Source organism: Porites lutea, chromosome 4 (genome assembly GCF_958299795.1).
Source record: "Porites lutea chromosome 4, jaPorLute2.1, whole genome shotgun sequence".
NCBI lineage: Eukaryota > Metazoa > Cnidaria > Anthozoa > Scleractinia > Poritidae > Porites > Porites lutea.
Window position 1 is genome coordinate 6,150,457 of NC_133204.1, and position 24,519 is coordinate 6,174,975.

Here is a 24,519-nt window from a genome sequence, read left to right on the forward strand (position 1 = left end):
CCAAAAAGATACTAGGCTTTCGGTATAAACGGGCAGTTTACAGGCCATAAGGTTCCAATTTTATTGACTGTTTTCTTTTTTTAAATGTACAGTGTATGTTATGAAAGGGACTTTTTTTCGCTCCATTTGGAATTTATTTGCACGAGTGGGTTTTTCAAAAACTTCAACTTCATTTGTCCTTCGGGCAAAAAAAAACCGTGCAAATAAATTCCAAATTAAACTCGAATTCGTATTTATTACCTATAAATACTTTATAGCAACTATAAACCTACTGTAACTGACGTGTATGAAGCCATTAGCTTTTAAGTTACCATATAAAACCTCCAAGAAGTTTTCAGTGGAGTAAAGTAAGCTTTGTCCTTTCGCGCTTGTTCTCAGACATCTGTCCAACAATAAGCATTTTATCTCAGTGTAACTGGCAAAGAGATCAAGAAACGCCGTTTTCAAATGCAAAACTAGTGATAGTATCAGCGAAATTAACTACTGTTTTTTTTTTTTTCAAGTTATGGAGGTTTTTTTCACAGATTGTTATTCTAAAATAAGTTGAGATAGCTTTTATTCGTCACTGATTTCTATCTAGTTCTATAGTCTTTGGTATTAGAATGAAGAGGTGTGGTCAATTTGGTTTATTATTATCGAAAGATCAGTCAAGAAAGCGACGGTTTCAAAGATCAGTCGTCTGACCACACGAAGTATTAACCTTCACCTTATATGAGTCTCATTCCTGATCGTTTGAACACGAATTATCACGTTGTTTCTTCTCCTGTTTCTCCCGCGTAAGTGAAGCAGCATCTTAAACTTACCCCTGTAGTTCTCGTTAAGAACCGCGTACACAAATGGATTGAAGGTGCTGTTTGCGAAAACCAACCACTGAGCCAAAAGAATGACCGAGGTGAGGGCTTGGCTTAGTTCCGAATAACTCCATTCAGTGTACATGAGGACAATGTGATATGGTAACCAACAGATGGCAAAAAGAAAAACCACGGTTGAAAGCATTCTGATGGCTTTCGTCTGGGCTTGATTCGTCACTAACAAGAAAATTAAGAGAACGATATTACCTGATGCTGATGCTAAAATTTAAAGGGGCTCTGTCACGACTGTCTTGTTCATTTTGTTTGAGCGAATTTCGTATGACCTTAAAACTGGTTTCGGTAAGTGTTCGTTATTTGTTTTATCAGCCAATGGATGAAAAGATCAGAACATAGACTGTCCGTTTTCCCGCCAAAGAAAACCCTAATATGGAGAAGGCATTGTTTGATTACCCAATCGTGTTGCAGTATGACAAATCCCTCTATTTCCGTTCGTTTGTTGTTTCTGTTTTGTTGGCGCGTTTTCATTTCAAAGTCATAAGAAAATTCACAGTTCTGTTATGACTAAGAAGTGATTTATTCATAACGGTGTTGTGGCTGTTCAAACATTTTGATCTCTATTACACAACTTGTTCAAACATTGTTTGTTTAAAAAACCTTAACAAAAATGTCTACCCACCTTGTTGTGCGGTGGGCAACCTTCTGAGGAATCGACCAACCCTTGCATACAAGCCAGCAATAATAAGCAGGGGAAGGAGATACAACAGCAAAAACACTAGCACGGTATATGTTTGTCTCGACTTGACACTTGGCCATTCCTCGATGCAGACCGCAAATTCTTTCTCTCCTTGCTTGAACTTTGTGGCATTACTGAACACAGCCAGTGGAAGAGGCATGAAAATAGAAGTCGCCCAAATAACTGCGACGGCTTTGTACGCTTCACGGATAGTGAGCTTACGTCTTGTGTACAAGACAATGTGCCAGTATCGTTCTCCGGCAATGGCCGCTAGCGTTCCGACTGAGGCAGAGAGAGTCAGGCCTTGAAGAAAGGATATTAGCTTGCAAAGAAAGGCGCCAAAAGGCCAGTAGACCAAAAAACCGTAAGTAGCTACAGTGGGAATATTGACAAGACAAACTGTAAAGTCTGCAACCGCCAAGTTTGCTATTAAGATGTTACTTACGGTGACCATTCCTGGTTTACGGCTGGCAAGGATAACCATGAGGTTACCGCAAACACCACTGAGGCAGATAACGCTGTAAGCTAGCAGGAGTGCCCATCTCAAGACTGGATTCGAAGAAGTTTCGATAGTACTTGCCACTGAAGGGAAAATGGCTCGTGCCAGTGAACCATTGGTTACGTTGCTCGAGTTTGACAGAGTTGAGTTCATTGTGTAGGCCTTTAAGTTCAGTTTAAAATGCTTCTACTTGGTCAATTCGGAGATACCAACAAAGAAAACCTGATTTTTTTCTTCTTGATGGTCTTAAAAGCAGTTACTAATGGTTGATTAAGATAAACTTTCTGCTTGTCACTGGATGCCTTTTATCGACCATCGAAATAATAAGACGCATGTTTCCAGCTGTACCGACAACTCAGTACCGACTATGTTTCGCCCCAGACGTGACCTCTCAAAACCTGTTGTCATTTCCTGTAGTATTGCAAATAGCCTTAACTGCTTGGCATTGTCACTTCAGTGTTAGTATACAATATGATTCTGAAAAAAAATATCTCACGCAAATCTTAAGATCAGTTGCTAAACGGTGTGGTAGCCAAGAAGTCTTCCTTGTCTAAAAACTTTTATATCCTAAGCTTCCTAAATTCCAGTTCTAATAATATTAAACTTCTTAAAAACCAATAAATGCAACTAGACGGGGAGTTTTTGGAAAACAAAATTCGCTGCTTATCATATAATTCATTTTGATACCTAGCACTTAATAAAGGTGATTTGAATCAACTTTGTCTTTTAGGATTGTCAGGAAGTCAGTGCCATTTGCTAGAGAATAAACTAAAGTAAGTTTAATTACTTCAGACGGAAATTAAAAACAATCCATTCTATAGGCTAAAAATAATATCGTTGAATCTATCGTTGCCTGTTAAGTGAGAAAACATTAGATATTAGCTTTTTCTATCTCCGTTTTCTGTTCCCTTTTGAAGGGGAGGGGGGCTGCGATTTTGTCCTTTGTGCCCCTTTTTTTAGTTTATGGTTCTGTTTTGAGTTTTGTGTTCAGTTTTTGGTTTTGGTTTTGTAATTCTGCTTTGAGTTTTGTTTATGGTTTTGGTTTTACCATTCTGTTTTTAGTTCTGTGATTTTGCAACAAACAAATTAAAGCTGACGTTCATATTTTCTAACTAAAGGCTATTTTTTAATTAAATATGATATTATTGTATATTGTGGCCACTAGCTTAGACAATTACCTATTCTTCTTAATATTTACAGAACATCTAGCAAGCTGTATTACCTTAGAAAATTTACCCCTTGATTGATATCACATCTTAAATCTTATTATAATATAAACAATTGAAGCCGTTAACACGCTTTTCATCAACGTTAACATTGCTTGCGACCACATTTGTGACTCATACCTTCACAAATGCGACCCTCGTTGCTTTTGTGACGTACCCCCATCCCTATTACACAATTATGTGATCCTATAATGGACCACTCCTCCCTTATTACAGTGTTGTGACCCTTTTATTACATGTAGTACCAGTTATTACATTTGTGACCTCAACCGATCGCACCAAGATAAGCTCAGTTTAATGGATCTCCTTATAACGAATGAGTAGTTTTAGGAAACGGAATTTAGTCTTCAGTTTGTGCCAATTTCTTATTCCGAAAGCTCAACAGTGTCTCGACTATTTCCCCTGACAAGTGAATCAATGCTCGCGTCCGGCAGGCGCAATAATCACAAAATAAAAAGATGATTTCCCGGTATTCTTTACCGCTGTGTTTCGAACAGTGCCACTCGGATTATTTTGATACTTTCTCATTGTCGTATGGTTGCTTTGTAGTATTTTCAATTCCACCCTTGAGAAATGAAAGCTTCTTCCAGACGACCTCTTTTAACAATTCAGTAAAGCTAAAAAGGAATTCAATGTAAAATCTTTCTAAGTTAAACAAAACCAAAAAAATAAGAACACGAAAGACACCAAATGAGCATCGTGTTCGTGCCCTGTGTGGTATTTGTGTCATATCTTTCGATGTATACATTTAATTTGTTTTTTCTTTGGATCCCATGACAGATGAGGAATACTTCGTCGGCCACTGTAATATAGGGTGAGAAAAAAAAACGGTAGCATTAAGAACCTTTTACAAACTAGATTTAGCCGGTACGTATATTATTAATATTTTTATATCCCTTTTTCGTTTTTTTTTTCAGTTTTTTCGTTTAAATTCAGCTTTAAAACAGTTTTAGATGTTCCATGATTGTTAGAAACCCTAATTTAGGAAAGGGTTTATATTTCTAATCACCAAGACCAAGCCTGAAGTTGAGACGCACGTCGAGCTTCGTGTTAACGAATTGTTGTTTAATATTTAAACGGAGTTTAACCATTGTTTAACAGAGAACCGCGTTCAAAGTCAATTTCAGTTTGACCAACGCTTTTATCTAAACACTTCTTCAGTGTCGAGAACAGTTTCATTAAGCAATAAAGCCTTAGAATAGAAAAGCATTTATCTTCTTAAGTCAACCCACTAAGGACGAGATGCGGAGGCCCCAAAGATTTCTTAAACCGCGGTCTATGTTAGACTTTGTATAAGTAACCGACCCTGGGGGGTACTTTAGGACATTTTGGGTGGGGATGTGCCGCTAGGACCATGGAACCCTTAGCCTATGCCAGAGCTAGTTCAAGTGAATTTTGCTACACTATACTAGACTAAACTCCCTATCCTTCCCCACCCCTCCCCCCCCCCCCCCCTCCACCGACACCGCCTCCTCTATCCTAGAGTAGCTGTTTTTCTTGAAGCAACTGAGGTCACTAGCACAGTCCAGCCAAAAAGAAACCGCTTCGATTCTTGACTGGCAATTCCCGGGTTCCCTATTAAATACTGAAATCTTCAGCCAATTGATCAGTTTAAATGGAAAATGATACTAAGTTTCAAACTCTTTACTACCCATACAAACTCTCCTATTACCCTGGAGCCACCGCCGCTGTGGACGTTTCGCGCGGAGGAACTTAAATTCTAGCGATACGGCAATGTATACAGTGCGTTCATGATCAGCTGTTCGTTCCACCACAGTTTGTCCCAAGCGCAGTATGAAAATTTCGTATGGGAAATGAAACCTAGATGAAATAAATGTACTAAAAGCGACAAAGGTTATCAAAAAAGTGTAAATATTTTTATCTGGTGTCGTTGCCTTTGTTTTTACGAAGTTTCAGCGCGATTTGAGTACTTTTACACCAATTGTCTGACAGTGTCAGGTCAATTCATGTAATACTCAAATCGCGCTGAAACTTCGTAAAGACAAAGACAACGACACCAGGCAACAATGTTTACACTTCATTGATAACTTTTATCGCTTTAAGATCATTTATTTCATCTAAAGTTTCAAATACTTTATTACCCATACAAACTCTCATATTACGCTGGAGCCACCTGTGTAGAAGTGTAAGGTCTGTAAGCGGCACTTGAAAATTCTAGCGATGCGGCTGCATTGTTAAAGTGCGTTCAGCTGTGCGTTCAGCCACAGGTTTGTCCCAAGCGCAACATGAGAGTTCGTATGGGAAATGAAACCTAGATGAAATAAGTGAACTAAAAGCAATAAAAGTTATCAATAAAGTGTAAATATTGAACCTAGGCTTTATCTCATGTTTTGCAATGCGCGCGCTTTGTTTAGAAACTGAATTGAACTAACGTCACAAAGGGTGCAGATTGTTCGTTGCACATTCCACAAACCATTCCACTTGTAGTTTTCTGTGAAATGTCTCCAAAATGTCACCGCTCAACTGTTCTACTCTTTCAAATGCCTCCTTGCCTTCAAACTGTACAACCGAACTTTCCATGACAGGATACAACGAACCAGAAGCGCTAGCTTTGCTCCGCTTGTTCGCATATTCGGTGATTTTTATCGTAGGCGTTGGCGGAAATCTGCTTGTTATGCTTACAATCCGCCGGCCGCACATGAAAACGGTGACCAACATATTCATAACGAATCTTTCCGTGGCTGATTTCCTGGTCTGCCTTCTCAATGTTCCTATGGTAACAACACTGGGACATCTAGGATACTGGCCATTTGGCGAGTACTTATGCAAGTTCCTATCCTTCCTTCAAGGTGTCTCCCTATCGGCATCAATTGGGACCTTGATAGCAGTGGCAGCTGATCGTTTCAAGATGGTTGTGTTGTACCAGAGGCCAAACACAAAAATTCACCAGGCGTACACAGCTGTCGTAGTGATTTGGATCTCTTCCATCGCTCTACCATTTCCCCTTCTCCTGTTTTCACATATAATTCATGGCGCCAGGGAAGAACAGTGCATCGAAATCTGGCCTAGCCCTTACTCGAGGAAAATATACACGCTGTTTGTGGCTATTTTTCTCTATTTCATTCCACTTGGGGCAATTTCCATCTTGTATTCGCTCATTATAAGGAAGCTTTGGAGTTTAACAGAGTCTCGGAAAGGTAAGTACACCGGCTATGTTGACCTTAAGTTCGTTTGTATCCGATGGCTAACCCACATGCGCAGAAATAGGTAGTATTTAGCTGTGGATCCAGAGGAGGGGCCCGGGGGGGTCCGCCCCTCCCCCCCCCCATATTTTTAGACCAAACTGAGGGCCGAAGGGCCGAAAAAAATTTTTTGGAGACCGGGCCTCCCCCTTGTCTAAATGTCTGGATGACCGACCCGCCCCCCTCCTTATCTCAAGGTCTGGACAAGGCACTGGAATTAACACTTGTCTGTCTTTTCTTGTCGGCCTTATTTTGTCTATCTTTATTTTTTCTCATTTCCATAAAGAAAGAATCTGCAAAGGTCTGCAAGAGCTTTAGTTTTTTAAAAAACACTACTTAGCTTCATTTTAAGAAAATAAGTCGTCCATTTAGCCCTCTGAGCTAAAAGTTAGAAATAACGTGAAAATTACAGTTTTTATGCTTTTGCCGTTAAAAAGGCGAGAGTGGTGAAAATATGTTGTCCAAATGTGGTATACTCAAACAAAAAATATCCAAACGGAACTGACCTTTTGGAAAGATACGAGAAACGGACAAAGGAATACAAAACAGCGTAAGAGACAAAACACAGACATCCTATGATATTATTTTGCTCAGTATTAGGGACTCCAAAAGATTGCCTTAGTCATAACATTTGCGGTATCTGCACGAAAAGAACACACCATGATTCCAAGAAAAAAAAAAAAGCTTTTTCTCTTTCAGGCCGCAGTTTTTCAAAAGGTGGATAGCTCTATCCAACCTCGTGTCCTCAGGGCGCTTTTCCCCCGGGGGGGGGGGGTACTCGATATATATCTGGGTGGGGAGGTGCGGCGCGGCCCCTCACACCCTGACCCTGTTTAAGACAAATATCGCTGATTTTCCTACCCTGTTTAAGACAGAATTCCGATTTTTGATACCCTATTTAAGACATTTATCCTGTTTAAGACAAAAATTGATAGATCGATACCCTGATTAAAACAAAAAATAATAAATTCGATACCCTGTTTAAGACAAAAATCCCGAAAAACATACCCTGGCTTGCCGCACGTCCCCATTAAGCCCTTATAAGGGAGTACCCCCCCCCCCCCCCCGGGGGCTTTTCCCTGGCTTTGGAGAAAGCCAGGGAAAAGCGCTTTGGGGAGGAGGTTGAGCGCTATCCCCTTCCTAAATATCTATCCAGTGGATAACCCAAGTTTTTCCACTTATACTTTCCGCTGGATATAGTGATTTATCTGGTGGATAGCATGCACTACAGCGTTTAGACAACCGGGGCCAGTTATGTAATTGTTTTCATTCTTCGTGGTCATGTTAAGCCTCTTTTTCAAAATATGCATGAAAATTCAACCCAAATAGAACTACTAGAGTGTGTTGCTAGAGTGGGGATTTAACTGACTGAAAAATCACCATCTGATTCACACTGTGAGTTAAATGAATCCCCTTATTCCGACAAAGGTCGAACGGTATGGAGACTTAAGCGCCTTTTAAAGGTTTTTTAAAGTACACAGTAAAACTCTGTATTAAGCGGACCAATAAAAACCGAACACCCTATTTTAATGAATGGCTCTGAGTTTGTTTTATAAAGATTTAATGTTTGTTCCCATATCTTCAGTAAACACCTGACGACCCTGAAAAGCGAATACCAGCGACGATTCCGCGGGTATCCGCTTCACACCGCGGGTTTTAGTGTACTGTATGTATTGAATGCATTTAGCCGGTTATGACTCGAACTTCAATGGTGTTACATTGATTCTTTTTGCCCCATGGGCAAGATTTTAAACTTTGAGCAGGTTCTGAATGGGGGTACCTCGATTAAACCCTAAACGCTTTTAAAATTTTTTGGCTCTGGTAATCAATAACTTAATTACTTGTTCGCCCCATGTAAAGGAATCCGGATTCCGGAATCCGGGGAATTTTTTTGGCATTTGAAATCCGGAATCTTGAAAATTTTTGCTTGTGGAATCCGGAATACAAGTGTAGGAACCCGAAATCCCACTAACGATTCGAATCCGGAATCCAGTAATTGGAATCCGGAATCCACCTTGTGGAATTCAGAATCCAAGAGTGTCTTGGATTCCCTTACATGGGGCGAACTTGTAGTCCAGCAAACTAAATGCCGTTCTTAATTTTAGTCTCTCAACAGCGCCAGAAACGTATTGTCCGTATGCTTGTGATTGTGGTCGCCTTATTCGCTGTTTGTTGGTTGCCATATCACATTTTATTCCTCTACGTGGACTTCGTACAGCCTGATATGACCTATGGCATCTTATCAGCCATTATGTCCACCCAGTGGTTTATCTACTCCAACAGCGCCTGCAATCCAATCGTGTACGCGGTTCTTAATACAAACTACAGACGCGAATTTTTGAAGATGATAAGATGTAAAAGCAATGAGCAGCGTATAGTAAAGACAAAAGATTTGAAATTAAGCGGCAAAGTGGTGGAAAATAACATTTCAATGACTGACTTTAGTGGTAATGTTTCAGTACCATCGTGCACAAGTACCACCGCAATATAAGACAGACATTAAACTCACTCTCAATCATTATTATATTTGCTCCTTTTTTTAATAACAGTACTATTTTTGACAAGTTGTATTTGTTTTAGCTAACATAAGTCAAGGTCAATAGAGCCTTTTAGAGCCTTAGCCACAATCTGAATTAATATATTCACAAATTCCAAAGAGAAAAAGACATTTTAATTACTCCGTCTATTGTGTATATTCAAATTTCAAACACTTAACTTGCCAGAATTTCTGAATGTTTTACTTTACGTCGAGGCTAACCCTATATGAATGTGTCGTTAATGTTTATATTCAGCGGTAATTTTTAATTCGAAACTGGACTATTCGTTTGTCTAATAATCTTCTCTCAGGAACCTCTCGGGAATAGAGGAGCTGTGACGTATGACGATGTGGAAAGCACGGAATTTTTTCAGAGCTTTTTGTTCATTATAACTTTTCTTATTAACGTCTGAATTTTCGCCGCCTTTCATGATCATGGAAACACCTGTTAAAGGTTTTTTTCTTTTCTTCCTGCACAGGTTCATTAAGACTACAGTTAACAATGAAAAGAAAACAGTTAACAAAACCTAAAAAAAAAGCACTTAACAAAACCTTCTCTGTTGACAAAACCTAAAAAAAGGCACCTTGAAAAGGATTCGTTATCTATAAAATAATTAATCAAAAGCATTTAATCCTGCATTTAAGACTAAAAATAGATCCGCTTGACGAGTTTTCTCTTTAAGAGCCTGTTAATTAAAGGTTTAGGCATCCTTTACTTCATATCTGGTAATAAAAATAGGCAGCATGACAGAAATGAAGCATCTATTGATCTACTTCCTCAAAGGATTCGTTAACTAACAATTAAGTGTTTCTCTTTAATTATAAAAGACCGAAAATAGATTTCATTCATGGCAGGAGCTTCTTTTACTTGCTGATAATTAAGCGTAAGCCGTCCTTTTATCGGCACTGAGAGGTACGACACTAAAATAACTAAAATATGGCTAAATATAGCACAAAAAACAAAAAATCAAGAAAAAAAACTTGATGTTGGCAATATAGAAAAATTTTAAAATCCCGTAGATTTCTTAAAGTAGCACACATACTATTTTACACTACCCCATTATATGTTTTCAATTGATAATTGGGCACGATCTCAAAATGATTTTCCATACTTGACGGAGATGGGCAATTTTAAGACGACCTGAAATAGAAAGAACTTAGTACGGCAGAAAATAAACTGATCAATGAGAGTTTTCCACCTATCTTTTCAGCTGCAAGACTGTCGGTACCTTTGAATACTGACATCAGCAATTAAGGATTTCCTTAATGCTTCTAGAAGTAGTCTTTTGGAAAGAGGTAAATTATCAGTTATCAGGCAAGAAATAAACTGCACTTTAGGGGCGGAAGGAAATGCAATTGTTTTAGTCTCTTAAAGAGAGATGGACGAACAATTGCAACTTAGAATAGAAGTAACTAATGACCAGTAGACGACAGAAAGGCGGTGTATGAAGTAGTTTCTGTGAACCTTTTCAATTCACTCACAGAAAGGATCAATTATTCTATTAAAAACCCGCGCAGTGGTCGGGTTAATTAAAACATGAGTTTTTTTTTCGTTGATCCAATATCTTGCCGTTATATCTTTTAGAAATATAATATTTCTTACACTCCAATTTGAGCGCTCTGACGGAATATCAATTCTCCGCCGGTTTCCTTTAACTAAGTTCCTTTCCTGCCTTTTTTAAGTAACAATGTGATTGTCCGCACTTTCCTTCCAAGGAACCTCGTAAAAATTGATATGTAATCACTACCGCTAAGTTTTGCAATATTGTTGTAAAAACAATTCAAGGAACCTAAGAATAGGAGTATATAAGAAATCAAAAAGGATTTGTTTTTTTAAAAAGAAAATAATGTGAGAAAATAACCTTTAACTAAACGTAAAACTCATTGCTCACAAAATAGTTTCACTACCGAGTCCTGTGAATATACCGCAAAACCTTGCCCGCGTCAGTTAAAACCTATAATTTTCCAAGTCGGCCTGAATAGGTTCTTATTAGATTTTTTGCACAAGACAAATTAAGCCTGTTTTGATTCTTAATGGTCTTATGATGTTCTTTAAAGAGTGATGCACGAGAGGTCATGAAGTTTTTAATACAGATGAAGAGTTTGCCTTTATATTCACCAATTAATTCAGACTTAGATTCATGAGTCTAATGCCTGCACTCTTTCAAAATCAGTTCAGTTATCCTGAGACACATTAAACTGAACTGTATCAACGCCAGGTGCGCAGTATTATTTCCCAGTCCATATAATTATTTCTTGCTCACCAAATATAAACCTTTTCCATTTTTTTAGCCTGTAGATTCTTAATCCGCAAGGTTGTTATATTCGACATTTTACTACATTTCAATTATTTATTTTAAAATATATTTCGAAATCAACGAGGCTCTTGACTTTTAACGCACATGAAATACATTTGGTACAAAAACACTGTTCGTAGCATTTGATGTTACCAATGGTGTTGCGGACGGTGTCTCTCCTTCAGTATAAACGTTGTACGTTGTATGGCTTACCTAGTATATTATGTTACAGACCAGTTATAACTGTTTCATTTAATTATGTGGCAAGGATCAAGAGCCTACAAAAACCCTCAAAGTCTTTTAAAGTTACTATCAGTTTTAGTATTGCTTGTTGTAAGTATATTTAAATCGAGTGGCCAAAGGACAGAATGTAAAGTTGTGACACAGTGCAGTACTATGAGTTATCACAACGTTAACCGAAGCATGACAACTCAGAAATAGAACAAATACACTTATCGCGGATTTGTTCGTTTGAAAACTGAAAAAAAAGCTGTTTTCATACGAAAATTTATACTAAAGAGGCAGTCAATTTTCCTTACAGGTCTAAATCGCAATTTATTATTACCATCTTTGTATCTCATCTAAAGGGCCTTGATAGACACAGTTGACTGGCCATTGCAATGTGTGTTAGTATTAACAGTTAACCGTTTAGTGTTACTGAGAACAAATTAAAACGAAACTTAACAAGAACGTCGCAGACCCTACCCGCTAACAAATGACAGTACAAACCCCTCGTGCAAACAATGTCAATAAAATGCAGATAAATTTCAAATTTCAAAGACCTGACTGAAATTTGTCTCCTTACTTAGATACTGTAGTTCCTAATAATGAGCAGCATAGGCAAGTCAAAATCAGTCTGCGTTTTGAAGAAAGATCGGAGCCTGCAACCGTTGCAAAAAATTTTTTCCGTTTTACAGATAATTTTTTTCTACATGTGCATACATACAAAAGAGTGGTTTAAGTCTTAGGTGTTAAAAAGACTGCGAAGTGTCGTAGTTTTAATTTCCATTTACGTTCCCTTTTTACCCACGCAGGTGTATAATTTTTTTTATTATTTTATTTTTTCTTTTTTTTTGGCTTTGTTTCAGTGTTGTTTTTGCTTTTTGCTTTCTTTCTCTGTTTCAGTAGCTTGACATTACATTATTTTGTTCAGTGCTGTTCCAAAGTTTTAGCTTTACCATAAAAGTAAAACTGACTAGTAGGTTTTGCATGAGCTACTTCTAGTGCTGTTTATTTCGTAAATACAATTCTAATCTCTATAAGTAAAACTCGATTCCAGTGAACAAAATGTTATTGTGAGAAAACCCCTTTGTTTCCTTCAAATTTGGCGTCAACTACTGTGTTTTAATACATATAAGGATAAACAAGGCTGTCAACTGTTTTGGGTTTGTGTGGGGTATGTTGAAAAATTCTTAGACTAAAATGATCACCTGTAGTGAAGTGGACACCTTCAGGACTTTCTCTTGGGTCCTCTTCGTCTTTTTATTAATGGGGTACAAGCGTTTGTGGTCTCACTGACGTCTGCTAAAACAGGTTTTGCTTTGGAAAAGCGTTTCTTATTACTTGAAAAGAAACCTTTTGACTGATTTCTTCATGATTCAAAGGTAATTTCACTAAAAATCATTTAATTTTTATTAAAGGCACACTATTAAATACAGTCGCCATATCTTGAACAACCTCCAAGTCCAAACTTGGTTCATTCGTTCGCCTTTTTCATAATCTATTACAGCTTTAATTTCTCTTCGTTTTCGTTTTGCTTAAATTGAAGCAAGTCACTTCGTTGTGGTTTCTTCTCTACAAAGCTCTTTATGAAAAAATCCCATCATTTTAAGAGTAAAAAGGCCCCTTTTAAAATACTTCTTTTTGTAAACTATTGCAATTTAGCTAGACAAGGTTCACCGAGGAATGCTCCGACTATTATACATTATTTTGTCAGTCTTACTTTATTTCAACTTTTACAACAGGAGAATTTTTAATGTCGGATTTACATTTTCCATGCGGTACATTAAGTTTATATAAATGTCTAATATCTATAGTCTTGACACTTAATTTCTTCAGATGAATGTTTGGCAGCTCCAGGTGAGAGTAAATGATTTGGCCAGAAGACACAATAATCGCCCACATATCGTGCCTAAGGGGAGTTTTTCCATTATTTTCGCGTAAGTTATAACAATGTTCTCAGGCACTACTATCTTGCACAGCAATGAGGGGCCTGAGTTCTAGATCTATGTAGACTACATTATTTAGTACGTATGTCAAGACTGTCGGTTTTTTTGTTTAATGCCCACAGACATAAATAAAGGAGCAAATATAAAAGAAGCAGAAATACGGGAATTTAAATGGCTAAACTTTGACGAAAACAAAGCTCTTTACAAAATTGTCTTTAAAGAAAAACCGGGGGAGGAAATTAAGGAAGTTTCAGCATACTGAGCCTGGAAACGAGCTCACTGCAGCTGTTTAAAGTTTCCACTATTAGAAGATGTCATTTTTTGTTTCTTTTGACAGACCGAGGTCAGTAGAGCCTTTTAATTTTGACACATCGAGGACGGCTGCTTTTTCTTGATTTACTTGAAAACGGTCCGTATATTTTCAAGCGTAATGGAAATGCTGGGCAAGACATTGCTTTAAAAGAACGAGCATAATTTAAGGAGTATTACTACACAGTGTATTCAAATAAAAATACAGCTAAGTGGATAGAAAAAACTAAGACTTTTTTTTAGATGTTGGAGAATACTTTATATTCTTTGGGTGAAAAATTTTATTAATAAAACTGTTCTCTATATTTGGTGAAGTGTTGACAAGTCATTTACATCTAAGGGAAACCGTAAAAATATGTTACAGCTATTTGGTTTTCTTAGTGGATTTTGTTTGTCCTCACAGAAACTACAAAGAACACTACCATTGAAAAAAAAAATGTTATACGTTTTGCACTTAAAACTACAGGAGATTTTCGTTGAAAAACGGTTTACAAAAGTGGAAGGATTCACTTGGGCGTGTGACATGCGTTAAAAAATTATAATTTAATTCAACAAAACAAAATAATGAAAAAGAAATAATAATGTCGTTAGTAATAGCTTTAAAACCTTAAGGAGGAGAAAGAACTTACATTTTGTCAATTTAAAAATGTCTAGAAAGGAAAAGTTTATTTACCGGAGAAAGGATGTTGGATTTATTTTGCCTAAACAGTCGCGTATTGGTAAATTCCCTTTTTTAATTAAACATTTTCAAAACATTTAACCGTGAATCTAAGTGGAAACCCCAGACCAAAGAGAAATAACATTATATAAAGACTTCAAATACTGCAGATTTGAATACCACCTAAACAAAAGGTTTGCGACAGCTGACAAAAAATCCTGATCATGAAGAACTATCTAGATACCGTTTACGATGATTCGTATGCCGATATGTAATTTTTATCCAGGGACAGATTGAAGATAGTTTCAATGTATGCCTTGTACGCAAAAATATCTTGGTATGTCGCGAAAAGCGATAACAGTTTTTGATCCGACAGCTAAGTAGTTAGATTGGGTCAACTGAAAATTTCTTTTGTTTGCTACCTTCTAGATGACAATCTCACAGCTGCCTGAACAAACTGAGAGAAACAACGCGTACACTCCAAACTGACACGCTCAAATAATACCCAAGATCTACTAAAATAGACACTTTTTAAAGGGGAAAGTAGATCAACCTTTAGCTTAAGCATACGATTGACTACAACACGTTAATCGCCACAGGGAGGGCAACAAAAGGACTTTTTGTATTATTTGAAGCTACAGCAGGTGATGATATCTTGTCGTTCTAATTCTAAACTTAAGCCGCAAGGCATAATATTAAGTTTCGCTCCTCACTTGGAACTAACCGACTAATAACTAACTGTTGTTCATTTTATTGTGTTGACCCACTAAGAGGCGGAAAACATTTCTCTTTAAGAAAATCGGAAGCTAGTTGTTTAGGTTACGGGAAAATCAGGTTCAAGCATTTGTTCGATCAGGACATGGTGAGTTGTATTATATAGACTGCTCTATCATTGACTTGCGTGTTCCCGTTACCCCATAGCACATTGCAGATGGAGTTTTGCCGGCAGCAGGCGAGGGAAAATTATTAGCAAGACGATTTAATTGGAAACAAAATTGTCTACTTTTTATTTGATGAGTGGCCTCGCACAGGTTATCCGGATGATAATGTTTGCAGTAGATGCTGATAGGTACGTCGACTGGTACATCTGCTTTAACTAAATATGGAATTGAAAATTCATCAGAATTAGCCAGTCAACCCGCGAAAAGTAGCTATAACGAGAAGCGAAATTGGCTTTCCCGCATTCATCATCGCTGCTCATTTCCATCTGCACCAATCGCGACTTAAGGAGTTTGTTGACGTCAACTGATCGCCGCAGATCTCGGTTAAATTAAAGTGAACCCGCGTGGATACTTGAGAGGTTATCAGTGGTAAACTTGCTTCCTTTTGAGGAATGGTTATAAAGGTCGCTCTCTGCGTTTAAAAATCAGTTCTACCAGAAATGCTGCGGGACTGACATTGTCCTTGAAAACGTTAGTGAATCACAAAGTGGAACAGAAAGCAACTGATCATTTGTTGGTCTCTACTGCAGCAGGATTCTGTGCTGTATTGGTACGACTGGCATTGTGTTTCACTCTACATGCACTAATTTCCCGGAACTTAGCTACCGCAAGAATCGAAAAAAAAAAGAAATTAAAACAAACAAATAGAAGAAGAAAATACGAAAGGATGATGGGCACGCCGCCGTTAACGAATTTCACCAATATGACCTCTTCTACTCCAACTTCGCTGCCGTACCTTGGTCCCTTATTCATGGAATACACTAGGGTTGTGTTTTATGCTATCATAAGCATCGTGGGCACCATAGGAAACACTCTGGTAATATTGGCGTATCGAAATCCTCGCATGCGAAGCGTCACGAACCTTTTTATAGCAAACCTAGCAGTCGCGGACCTGACCGTGTGCCTAATCAATACCCCAGTGGCAGTGATATACTCCACCTTGAAACGTTGGCCGTTCGGTCTTTTCCTTTGCAAGTTGATAAATTATATTCAAGGAATAACGGTTTTCGCCTCGGTCGGGACGTTGATGGCCATTGCTGCAGACCGGTATCGAGCAATCGTACATCCATTACTGCCCAGAATTCGCAAACGACACGCCATCACAATCATCGTCGCGATTTGGATTGTAGCTTCAATCTTTCCTTTCCCACTTTTTTTCTACCAAAAACTAGACGATCGCAGCATTTTCTGCTCCGAAGAGTGGCCGAGCGTGGAAGCTCAAAAAATATACACTGTGTTTGTTGCAGTTGCACTTTATGTAATACCTCTAACTGTCATATCGTTGCTGTATTTTCTTATTTGCCATAACCTTAACTCTTCGCAGGCCACCACACAAGAAGGTAAGTGTCGGCATAGAGATACATATTTTTTTCTTTATTTAATTTTTTGGGGGACTATAATTATTACTTTTAAAATTGATTAAAGCAAAGCCCTGCTAGCTAACGGAAAATGAAAATACGGACCTTGGGATGAAACGGAAACATAAACAGCGACGCAAATTATTTCTTGCTGGAAACCAAAAGTAAACTTTAATATGGAGATTTGTTATGAAACAATCAGTTAACTTAGGAAACGGATTTCTACATCCACTAATAGCAAAACGCGTGAATTTTTTTCCCTTATTTACACTGCGTCTTCTTTAGCTAAAATTATTCGGTGAAATAAAAAACAATTCAGTTCGTTTAAAGAAAAGTTGTACTTTCACTGTTTTTGTTTTGTAAGAAAACCATTTTAGCTCAAATTAACGTTTTTGAATGAAGTTCCCTGTCCCCAAAATATAGAATTTCATTTCACTACAAGTCGTAGCTAATTCAGATAGTCTGTTTGGAATTTATAATCCATAAACAAATACTCTAAAGCCAAATTGCACGCTAATGATAGTCGTGTCTTTTCCCCTTTTTTTGGCTTATGGATACCCAGAGAGAATTTGACAGATTCAAGATCTGTTAAAACAAAAATTACGTTTTTAGACGCGTTCAAGATGGTTGTGGCGAAAATATTAAGAAACAGCTTTGGGAACTGAAAAGGCTAAACAATTTAACTACCCATGATGGTATCCGGGGAAACAGTATAACAACGCTCTTCTAACACCACCAAGTCAAAAAGAAACTAATGAAGAACTGAGACGTTCAGTCGTGTGGCACTTATTTGGCGAGTTTCATTAAAAAGAGCGTTTTCAGTTCTTGGTCGATTTTGATTTTGGTGAGGTGCCTGGTGAGTGATTGAGTTATAACCATTTAGGTCGTCGCTGATTTTCACTCATGATACGTGTAGATAAATTCAAGCAAATTTAATTCAAAAGATTTCAGTGTGTCCAGCAGCACTTTGGAGGAAACGAGCGGAAAGGTTTCATATAGCAGAATTGTTCTTTGGACAATAAGTGTCTTTACACCCATTTCGTTCTATCTCATTGCATTTTAATGACATTGAAAAAAGCATTAGAAAATGAGTATGGTAAATAAGTTTTAAAATGAGAAAGTAAACAACTGATTTGTGGAGAATGGCATAAAAGCAAAATCGTGAGTATTTTGTGGTCGACTGGCGAGGAAAACCTACAATATAGATCAGGCAGTGTTAATTAATTTTTTAAAAGCATTGTTTTATAAGAAACCGGAATCTAATGTCAAGCTGTCTCTTTTTTCTTAATGAATGCAAAATTTCCTTTTAATTTACGGAAATCTTCTCGAACTGAAATTTACTAGTGATTGAATCGACGAAAACAAACTTTGCAAATTAACACAATAAATTATACCCGGGTCAATTTTTATGTACGTCATTCCCTTGGGGGACTGAATTGTCAGTGAGTTGTTTTAAATTTTAAACAGATAAAGTTTAAAAGTAAAACTTCCTCGTCGTTGCGTGGGTTCCAAAAAGGTTTAAATTAAGTTTGAAAAACCATTAGTTTTCTCGAAAGAGGAAGAGATAAAAAAATCCTTCATAAAAGGTGATTAATTTTACTACTCTGCGCGATAAGGAAGGGAAATTCTTTCTACCAGCAGGGTTAAACATTTACTCCGGAAGGCACGCTCGCCTAAAGGTTCAGTGAAAGCCTTATAAACCTAAATCACTGCGTTTTTTATAATTCATTTTCGTATGTTTACAGCAAAACTTTTCCTAACTTAAGTTGTGCGTGTAGCTCGGGTATGAGGAAATACCAGTCAAGTGAAATTTTAAACCATTATATTTATTAACCTTTTGTGACTCCATATCTCAGTGATATCTGATTTAGTTTCACAGCCTTTTTGCATTAGCAAGCAAGTGCATTCTGAATGTTTCGGAAACTCATGCTGTTACTAACTGACAAAAAAGATCTGCATTGTACTTTTAGACTTTATGATATTTTGACGCTCATTGAAAGCTACTCTTAGCAGTATAAAAATGCGCAAAGACCTTCAGTCTCTACATTCAAATGATACACGGGTGACAGTTTTCCACGTCTTAAAATTTTTCCGCTAAACATTTTAATTTTTTTTTTCTCAATAAACTGATAAATTTGCATATTCATAAAAATGTTAAATTAATGAAAGCACAAAATTTTCCGCTATAATTTCGCCCTAAAACCATTAGCTGGCTGGCAATCACAAACAGTGAAAGAAATTGGATATAAAAATAGACCAGTCATTCATAATTAAAACTGCCGTAGGAACATAGCAGCTCTGATAACTCTCTTAAGGTTTATCAAGGTGAAAAAGATACAATATACTTAGCTAGATTTTATTTCTTTCCATTTCCGGTTAAAACTTGAAACGATCCCGACGGAGATAGTTCCTTTACTCTTTTGAATAACGGATATCTCGATGCCTAATTTTCTCTTTATTAATAAAAACTGCCTTCCAATTACAAACAATTTTCTATTACCACCCGCAGATAAAGGCATTTCCATTGAGACGTTCATCTAAAGTTAATTAATGGCAGTAAATAGCACATTAATTAAGGGAGGGCTTTTGAGGAGCAATTGATTAATAATTCCTCGACATATTTTATCAACAGTTTTGAAGTTTTAGAAACTGAAACGAGTTATTTAGCTCTGTTATACGTCAGTAGTCGGTTTTCTTTTGGTAATTATGTTCATCCTCTATTTATAATTAAAATACATTTCTAGTTTTTAAAAAGCATGACAAAACAATTTAGATGGCAATCTTGCGCGAACTCTACTTAAGCTACTATTTTGTTTCATTTCACCACAATAAAAGACGAAGCAAGAACATAACAGCCTTGCCTTCCGTGTATACAAGACCATATAGTATGCTATTTGTCACATGGTTTATGATCCATTTTTCTCCAACACAGTTCTTAAAGGCAATGCTCCTGGTTAAAACTGATTCGTTTGATAACAAAAAGCAGTAGTTTTGAAGTTTTTATCATGAATTCTTAATGTTGGCAACCAAAGGTCACTGAGCACAACAAAATAATGGATCTACATGTACAAAATGGACCTGGAGGGTTTACGATACTTTTAATCAGTCGTTTATAAGCATTAGTTCATAAAACTAAACTGAAATGAAGCTAAAAAATATCATTAATGACTGTTATAAATGAAGGGAGATTTATTTTTTGTAATTTTGGCTTTACACTGAACACTAAAACGCGCCCGGAAAACTAATAAAGCCAGTAATTTGTTCGTGGAACTTTGAACTAAGAATATTGAACTAAAATCAGCCTAACAAAGGAGGATTTTCGGACAATCGTCGTTGGTTTAACTTGGGGGGGGGATACTCCTACGAATTCTTAGTGGGGGTGTGCCGCCCGATTCTTCAAATCCTGACCTGATTTCAGACCAAAAATATCATTTTTTACACCCGCTTTCAGACTAGACCTCTAAAATTCATACCTGTTTTCAGACCTGCGCCTTTAGGCAGAAATTAATATGTTATCATTACTTATATTGGAGCGCAAACAACAAAATTATTCAAATCCATTTCGAATTCACATATTTCTCTTTCTTTCTTACTCATTTGGAATTAAAACGATAAATACGTCTTCATAAACTCCCTAGTTCCCTCGAAAACCATACCCGATTCCAGACCAAAATGGGCAAAGTGTATACCCGTTTTCAGACCAAAACGGCGCAAAACCCCTAACCGATGGGGCGGCACATACCTAAAAAAAGGTATACGGTTTATATGAGCCCGGGTGGTTTAAGAATTCGATTTTATGGTGGGGCATAAAGGAGAACAACAAAAACATTAATGAACGCGTATTATTATTATCTTTCCTTGTCTCGCCTTTTAATACAACTTTTGACGAAAAGCCTGGTTCTCTGATATGTCGCCGAGCTACCTGCGATATAGCTGCCGATACTGCCTGCGACACCGTTCCGATATGAGAACTGAAGTTGCCGGCAACAGAGATATATTATGTCAGTCTGTGCAGCCGGCACGCCGGCGAAGTTGACTCGAGTTCGACTTCGCAGGCATGCCCGAGGTAAGGACTGACATGGCCTCTGTTGCCGGCGACTTCTGTTCTCATATCAGAACGATGTCGCAGGCAGTACCGGTGGCTATGTCGCAGGTATTTCGGCAGCATAAGAGAACCAGACTTAATAGAGCGCCTTAAGATCCACTGCTACAATGAACAGTCAAACATCAAAATTGCAATATCCTACCATTCATTCTTTTGTGTTTGTTGTGTAATCCTGATAAAACAGGGGCACCCAACCTCAATTTTTGGAAAATAGTGTTCGGAAAACGATTTGAGATCTAGAATTTTCGGAACATTTGCTGTAAAATTTCTTGCTTGCCTGCCTCTAAAAAATGGTATAATTGCTTATTTTTAACGGGTTTTTACCCTAAAAAGGTCACCTACAATTTTCGTGGCCTTTTTTCCGGCTGAAATTTTCGAAGGTAAGTTTTGATCCCTATAATTTTTGGATTACTAGACTTTGAGCTAGGAAATCAGAACAGATGAAGAATTTTGAGGGGATAAAAATATGCCTGTATTTACCGTTTAAATACTATATACGCTCAACAACGCTATGTTTAAGTGTTTTCGAACCCCTAATAAAACAGCCAACATTTCGCGACGCAACAAAAAAGTTTCCCTTTAAAGGAACGAGCGCAGAAATTCCATACCGATGACCCTTCACTACCCAGATAAGTCGGCTTTGGAACTCTTGATTCCGGTCAGCTTCTGATTGGTTGAAAATGTACTTCACCCGATCAGGAGCACAATCCAGAATTGGGACGTTACGTGTCATCAGTGTGGAATAGACCTTATTTACGATCACTGCCCACCATCTTTGCCCAGCTTTAGGATTGATGGGATAAAAGCAATCTCAGGTGGTAATTCAGGGGCAAATTTAAACAAGCGACAGAATTTACCAATATAAGAATCGCGGTTGAGTTTGTATATTCCATGAAAACGCCGGAGGATCTAGAGAGCATTAGTCCTTAAGCGCGACAAAGATGGTGCAGAAGCGGGGAAAACACTGGTCGCGTCGCGAAATGTCGGCAATTTTCTCAGGCTAACATATCAGCAAATACCTCTTTATTCAACTATTTGCAGGTGCTACCCGAGCAAGAAAAAGCGTCATTCGAATGTTGGTTATAGTCGTCGTGCTATTCCTAGTTTGCTGGCTTCCATTCCATGTTATGACCTTGTACCAAAACTTCAAGCCTGAAAGTGCGCGACAAATCGTATTTTTCCAAGTTTTTATGTTTAGCCTTTGGCTCATGTTCTCCAATAGCTGCTGCAACCCCATTGTGTACGCAGTCTTCAATCGTAACTACAGGCGTGAGTTTGGAAGGCTACTAAGGTGAGCATTTTTACAACTCTTTTTTTTGGCCAAAATGATTTTGAGCTGGCCTTCTCAGTTTTTCTCTATCTTTATTATAATTTCATACATACTCTCTGGACTCATTTTCACGACTGAAATTTGATTTACGTCTACGGCCTTCTTTTACATGTGCTAATGCCAATTACTTTAAAGCGACGAACAACAGTATTCAAGTTGCACATATTTGTGCACAAAACGTAAAACAGTATACAGTCGTAATATTTGATTAGAACAAACTCTAGAACTCATGCAATAAACTTTTCACTGAATAACCAAAATGGCGGCTATTTTTGTGACGTCGCTGGTCCCTAGCAGCGAAGCGGTAGAGATACGCTATAGTTAGGAAGTTCTTGAGGTCTTTATTTTACTAACGTGAAATTTTGGACTATATAACCACCCATCAACTTTGTTCAGTTGATTGAGTTGGCCTGCGACTCTTTTCAAAAATGGTTACTGTTAAAGTTTTGTTAGTCTTGCTCTTCACGTATCAAACAGAATTAAGTAAAGGTAACAAAAAATAGATCGAGATTTTCAGTCGCAACTTTCAATAGTCCTCCCTCATGATGTAAACCGCCACGCCCAACCCACAAATTTATGATTCAAAGCTCTCATTTATCGGATATCAAATAGTTTGCTTGAAATGCTTGCAGAAGTATTATTTTAGGGACCTTAAGATCCGACGATGGCGAAGGCAACGAGAACGCGTGTGTTTAAGCGAGAGAGGGTAAAGCTCTTGGGTTAATACGTAAAGCAACAACTCGAGCTCTATTGTACACTATTTTTACATTTCTTTTCCATCACTGCAAGACTACAACATGAAAATGCTAATTTTGCATTGTAAGGGGGACGCAGAGGACGTCAACAATTCAACTCCAGAGTTCACTTACATTGGACGAAATAATTGTAATTGAGTTGGAATAATTGCAACGGAGATTGAAAAATCCACTTTTTAATCGACTTTTTCGCTGTCCTAGCCGTTCTAGGATCATCAAGGTCCCTATTAATTGGATCATCTGTTCGACGTGAAGTGATCTCCTTTCTTTTTAGATGCCAGACTCGTGGCAGTAAGTTGTGTGGAAAGTACCCAGGATCGTTGTACAATAAAGACAGGCGTTTCTCATCTGACACACGTACATTTTTAAAAACTGCAACCAATTTTTTACTTCAGAGGAAAGGTAAGGCACAAGAGGACGGCTCATTTCAAAATGGATCAAGCCAAGACTCGTCTACGACCCCACGAATTGTCCACGGCAATTACTCCAACAGATCTGGTGGGATAACCAGGGGCAATGAGATACCATGCGTTGAGTCAAGGCTGTAATTCGAGACTGAAATTCAGCTTGAGCTGCAATTACCCCTGTATGTATTAACTCGCAAAAAGTCTTTTTTGGACGCAAGCTATTGCAGAGAAAAAGAGTCGGGCACAAGGCATGAAGGCAAATGGTGCTTGCTGGATCTGTATGTGGGTCTAAAGGTGCTGAAAATGCCCTGTTTAAACTGAACGTCTTGAAGCGGCGTAAGCGAAGGTTCTTTCTGTGGCAACTGAGATGGCCTATACACTTGTGAAGAGGAGTATCCGGCCCATGGCAGAGGCTAATTTTGATTCAATCAGGCGTTCACGCCATCTGGTAGGCGATCGAGTGGCTGGACCCTCAGATTTTCTCCATGTCCATGGTTTTGTATGGTCTATCCATCCAAAAGCAAATATAGGTCTTCCAGTCCACCTAACTACTCCTCAGATCACGACCCAAGAACATTTTCAATTTGTGTTACTAACTTAGGCAGTGAGTAAGAACGATAGTTATGGTAAAGAGCAATCCAAAAAAAGGAGGGGCCCTTCCCCTAAATATACCCACTCCCACCCCCTTGATCCATTATAACGGCCTATCTGAGATGTTTAGAGATGTCTCAGGAATCTCAATATAAACTGTAAGCAATATAAGTATTTAGCAATATCAATTTTACAGCTAAAATTTATGATTTTATCCTAAAAGGCCGAATCAACCGGGGGTGTGGGGGGGGGGGGGGGTGCAGCCTTAATATTATCATTATGTGAGAGGGGGTTGAAATTAATTTTTGCTTTATGAGAAGGGGGGCATGACTTAGTTTTGGGGCATATTTCACTCATCCCCCCCAGGGTAATTATTGCACAGTCCCTAATTGTTGACAGGATTAATAACCTGGTTTTCCTTGACTAAAACTTTCTTTGTCTCCAAGCAGGTCCATTTTAATTTAGGGTTGAATTAGCCCCTGAATCAGAGTTGTACTTTTGTTCACGTCCTTAAACAGTTACTATGAGTTTGCAGTTGTGGAACGAACTTAAATGCAAAGGGATGTCCAAATAAATCACAATCACTTACAA

At 37.9% G+C, this 24,519-nt stretch overlaps 3 protein-coding genes across 3 annotated transcripts; 2 read left to right on the plus strand and 1 right to left on the minus strand.

The window, feature by feature from the left end:
• Positions 1-702: 702 nt before the first annotated feature.
• Positions 703-2,293, minus strand: LOC140934084 (prolactin-releasing peptide receptor-like). The gene is made up of 2 exons (XM_073383767.1): positions 1,489-2,293; positions 703-1,028 (listed from the first exon to the last, which is right to left on the minus strand). The coding sequence occupies exons 1-2, from the start codon at positions 2,195-2,197 to the stop codon at positions 703-705; spliced, it is 1,035 nt and encodes a 344-aa protein (XP_073239868.1). The 5' UTR covers positions 2,198-2,293.
• Positions 2,294-5,657: 3,364 nt separating this feature from the next.
• On the plus strand, positions 5,658-9,068 carry LOC140935457 (neuropeptide Y receptor type 6-like). Its single transcript, XM_073385006.1, has 2 exons — positions 5,658-6,428; positions 8,579-9,068. Exons 1-2 carry the CDS (start codon positions 5,741-5,743, stop codon positions 8,962-8,964), a joined length of 1,074 nt encoding a protein of 357 aa, XP_073241107.1. The 5' UTR covers positions 5,658-5,740; the 3' UTR covers positions 8,965-9,068.
• Positions 9,069-15,781: 6,713 nt separating this feature from the next.
• On the plus strand, positions 15,782-24,156 carry LOC140935458 (QRFP-like peptide receptor). The gene is made up of 3 exons (XM_073385007.1): positions 15,782-16,722; positions 21,887-22,136; positions 23,205-24,156. Exons 1-3 carry the CDS (start codon positions 16,050-16,052, stop codon positions 23,476-23,478), a joined length of 1,197 nt encoding a protein of 398 aa, XP_073241108.1. The 5' UTR covers positions 15,782-16,049; the 3' UTR covers positions 23,479-24,156.
• Positions 24,157-24,519: the final 363 nt, after the last annotated feature.

What these genes read in the sequence shown, in the direction of transcription:
- LOC140934084 (XM_073383767.1), bottom strand. Translation starts at nt 2,197, where the DNA reads ATGAACTCAACTCTGTCAAACTCGAGCAACGTAACCAATGGTTCACTG. An exon ending in GTTGCCCACCGCACAACAAG is followed by an intron (nt 1,029 to 1,488) that starts GTGGGTAGACAT and finishes TTTTCTTGTTAG; the next exon opens with TGACGAATCAAGCCCAGACG.
- LOC140935457 (XM_073385006.1), top strand. Translation starts at nt 5,741, where the DNA reads ATGTCACCGCTCAACTGTTCTACTCTTTCAAATGCCTCCTTGCCTTCA. An exon ending in TTTAACAGAGTCTCGGAAAG is followed by an intron (nt 6,429 to 8,578) that starts GTAAGTACACCG and finishes TCTTAATTTTAG; the next exon opens with TCTCTCAACAGCGCCAGAAA.
- LOC140935458 (XM_073385007.1), top strand. Translation starts at nt 16,050, where the DNA reads ATGATGGGCACGCCGCCGTTAACGAATTTCACCAATATGACCTCTTCT. An exon ending in GCAGGCCACCACACAAGAAG is followed by an intron (nt 16,723 to 21,886) that starts GTAAGTGTCGGC and finishes AACTATTTGCAG; the next exon opens with GTGCTACCCGAGCAAGAAAA. An exon ending in GAGTTTGGAAGGCTACTAAG is followed by an intron (nt 22,137 to 23,204) that starts GTGAGCATTTTT and finishes CTTTCTTTTTAG; the next exon opens with ATGCCAGACTCGTGGCAGTA.